The following is a 2,620-nucleotide window of genomic DNA, read 5'->3' as shown; positions in this document are numbered from 1 at the left end:
CTGTGGGGAGTTTTGTATTCTCCTCCTTCAGCTCCTCCAGCTCTGTGTGGAGTTTCCTATTCTCCTCCCTCAGCTCCTCCAGCTCTGTGGGGAGTTTTGTATTCTCCTCCTTCAGCTCCTCCAGCTCTGTGTGGAGTTTCCTATTCTCCTCCCTCAGCTCCTCCAGCTCTGTGGGGAGTTTTGTATTCTCCTCCTTCAGCTCCTCCAGCTCTGTGTGGAGTTTCTTATTCTCCTCCCTCAGCTCCTCCAGCTCTGTGTGGAGTTTCGTATTCTCCTCCCTCAGCTCCTCGTGCAGCTGTTTTCCCTCCTCCCTGATGGCCATCACCTCCAGCTGAAGCTTCTGGCAGTGGGACTCCTTCTCTGAGAGCAGCCGGTCTTTCTCCTCTCTCACGCTCTGCAGCTCCTCAGTTACAGACTTGATCTAAAAACATTTCTTCATATTTAATCATCAGAAACTTCTCTAAATCTCTCAGAACCATCAGAAAGAGGACAGCTATCTGATAACTGGTATCTATAGAATTTGGAACCAGATTCAGTGAACTCACGTTTCTTTGTAATTCCTCCAGCTGAGAGCCCATGTCACTGGGAAGCTCTTCCTGCTTACTGATTCTTTCAGACTGAAGACGTTTGATCTCCTTCACCAGCTCGCAGTTCTTCTCCAGGACCGTCCTCAGCTGCTCCTGGTTCTCTATCATCTGTTGAAGAGGCAGCTCTCTGTCACTGCGATTCAACTAAACAAACAGCAGATGTAATGTTTAGAATGATAACCTGTTTGTTACCATCTCTACGTTTTCCTGCAGGTCCTCTTTGAGCTGATCTCTCTCCGCAGTAAGAGAGGCGACCTCAGCGAGCAGCCTCTGCACCTCCTCTGAGGAGCTCTGAGTGACGGCGCCTTGGTAAGCCGCTCTCTGCTCTCGCTCCGCTTGCAGCTCCTGGGACAGCCTCAGCATCTGTGTGCGGTCAGAAGAAGCGTTGGGGTCTCCGAGCGGGCAGGGAAGGAGGGGAGAGCAGGCTCCATCATTTACTCACTGACTCCTTTACCTCAGCCTCTTTCTGAACAGAGGTTTGCATCAGGTCATCGTTCATCTGCTTCTGTTCTCTAAGCTCTTCCTGAACGCTCCTTAGAAGAACTGCAGCTGCTTCATCATCATCATCCTTCACAGTGACCTCAGCACCAGCGCTCTGTGCCTGCAGCAGGGCCTCCTTCTCTGCTGCTGCACACTGGAGGGCTGCAACCATCTGTTTCAGCTTTGAACGCATCACATTCATATTACAAGCGTTAGGCATCTCTTTATGCTAACAGCATCATTGTACTGTGCAAAAGCAGATTCAAACAGCCTGGAGGCAACATCACCGCACTGAACGGTTGTTTTTAGCTCACCTCTGAGTCCTTTTCTTCTAGAGACGCTAAAAGCCGACTCCTTTCAGACTGGGATTCCTTCTGCTCTGCCTGCAGTGTGTTCAGCAGCTGTGTTACATCAGAACATTGCTGGCTCAATTCCTTCTCCTTCTGAGCGCTGCTTCCAAGTTCTGCCTGAATTTCCACATTTTCTGTCTTCAATGCTTGAAGCAGGTCTCTGAGCTGCTCGGCCTCTTGTTCAGTCTGAGCCTTTCCTGACTGAAGGTCGTCTCTTTCCTTTCTCACAGCCTGCAGCTGCTCAGTCAGCTCAGCCATCTGAAACAGGGTTAGCATGTTAGTCTGATGCAGCTCAGGGGGGGGGGGGGACCCCCTTCCAGGAGGTTGATAGGATTCACCTGTTGAGTCAAGCTTTCCAGCTGAGCTTTCAGAGTCTGAACTGAATCCTGAAGTGTTTCCTCTGCTTCCTGAGACACAGCCAGCTCCGTCTTCAGGCTGCTCACGCTCCGGTCCAGTTCCACACTTTCCAAGATCCCTGAAGAAACACCACAGCTCAGAGGTTGCATGGAGTCACAAGGAGGCCTACCTACATCCAGGTTATAGGTTACTTGTTGGGACTGTGGCATCATGAAGAGCAGCGAGGTTTCCATCATCCACTGCATCACTGGGCTCTTCTGATAGACTGTTATCAATCTTTGCATCGCGGCACCTTTCCTTCTCCAGCTCCACATGCAGGTCATTAACCTTAGCTTCCAACCTCTCTTTGGTGGCAGTCAGGGTCACCTGGAGAGATTTCAATAACTACATAAAACACTGCAAAGAACTGAAATCTAAAGTAATTTCTCTTTAAAATATGTACTTTTGAGGGGCTAAGTGAGACACTTAGCCAATGGAACAAGACAATTTACATTTAATATAAGAAACAAACAATTGCATTGTCTTATTTCAAGTGTATGTTTTCTAATGATCTTATTTAAAGTCGTAGGGAAACGGCTGTTCCAACCGCTGCATTTCCAAAGTGCTTGACTTTACACGAGTGAATAAAGTGAATGTGATTGGTCAATTATCAAGGGGGCGGGATTGTTGTAGCGGAAGATTCAAGCAAGTTTGGTTGTGGCCGGTTTCTCTTAGCATCTAGCTAACCAGTTAGCAACTTAGTGCTACTTGGTCCCAATGGGAAATTCCATTGGGACCAAGTAGCACTAAATTGGTGACTTAGAAACGACACTGTCAAGGAACGCTATGGACAGAGGAAACATGCAA

At 48.5% G+C, this 2,620-nt stretch overlaps 1 protein-coding gene across 1 annotated transcript in view; it reads right to left on the bottom strand.

Moving 5' to 3' along the window:
* Nucleotides 1-2,620, bottom strand: part of cenpe (centromere protein E) — a 42,029-nt gene that overhangs the window by 24,968 nt on the left and 14,441 nt on the right. Inside the window, exons 20-26 of the mRNA XM_015390619.1 lie at nucleotides 1,966-2,140; nucleotides 1,756-1,892; nucleotides 1,382-1,675; nucleotides 1,042-1,248; nucleotides 780-950; nucleotides 546-695; nucleotides 42-421 (exon numbers count right to left, since the gene is read on the bottom strand). Coding sequence (XP_015246105.1) covers nucleotides 42-421; nucleotides 546-695; nucleotides 780-950; nucleotides 1,042-1,248; nucleotides 1,382-1,675; nucleotides 1,756-1,892; nucleotides 1,966-2,140 — 1,514 coding nt within the window. The remainder of the gene's footprint in view (nucleotides 1-41; nucleotides 422-545; nucleotides 696-779; nucleotides 951-1,041; nucleotides 1,249-1,381; nucleotides 1,676-1,755; nucleotides 1,893-1,965; nucleotides 2,141-2,620) is intronic.

The sequence above is a fragment of the Cyprinodon variegatus genome, unplaced genomic scaffold, assembly GCF_000732505.1.
Source record: "Cyprinodon variegatus isolate N-32 unplaced genomic scaffold, C_variegatus-1.0 Scaffold506, whole genome shotgun sequence".
NCBI lineage: Eukaryota > Metazoa > Chordata > Actinopteri > Cyprinodontiformes > Cyprinodontidae > Cyprinodon > Cyprinodon variegatus.
Note: the sequence above shows the minus strand (reverse complement) of the source record. Positions and strands in the feature narration are given on the sequence as shown.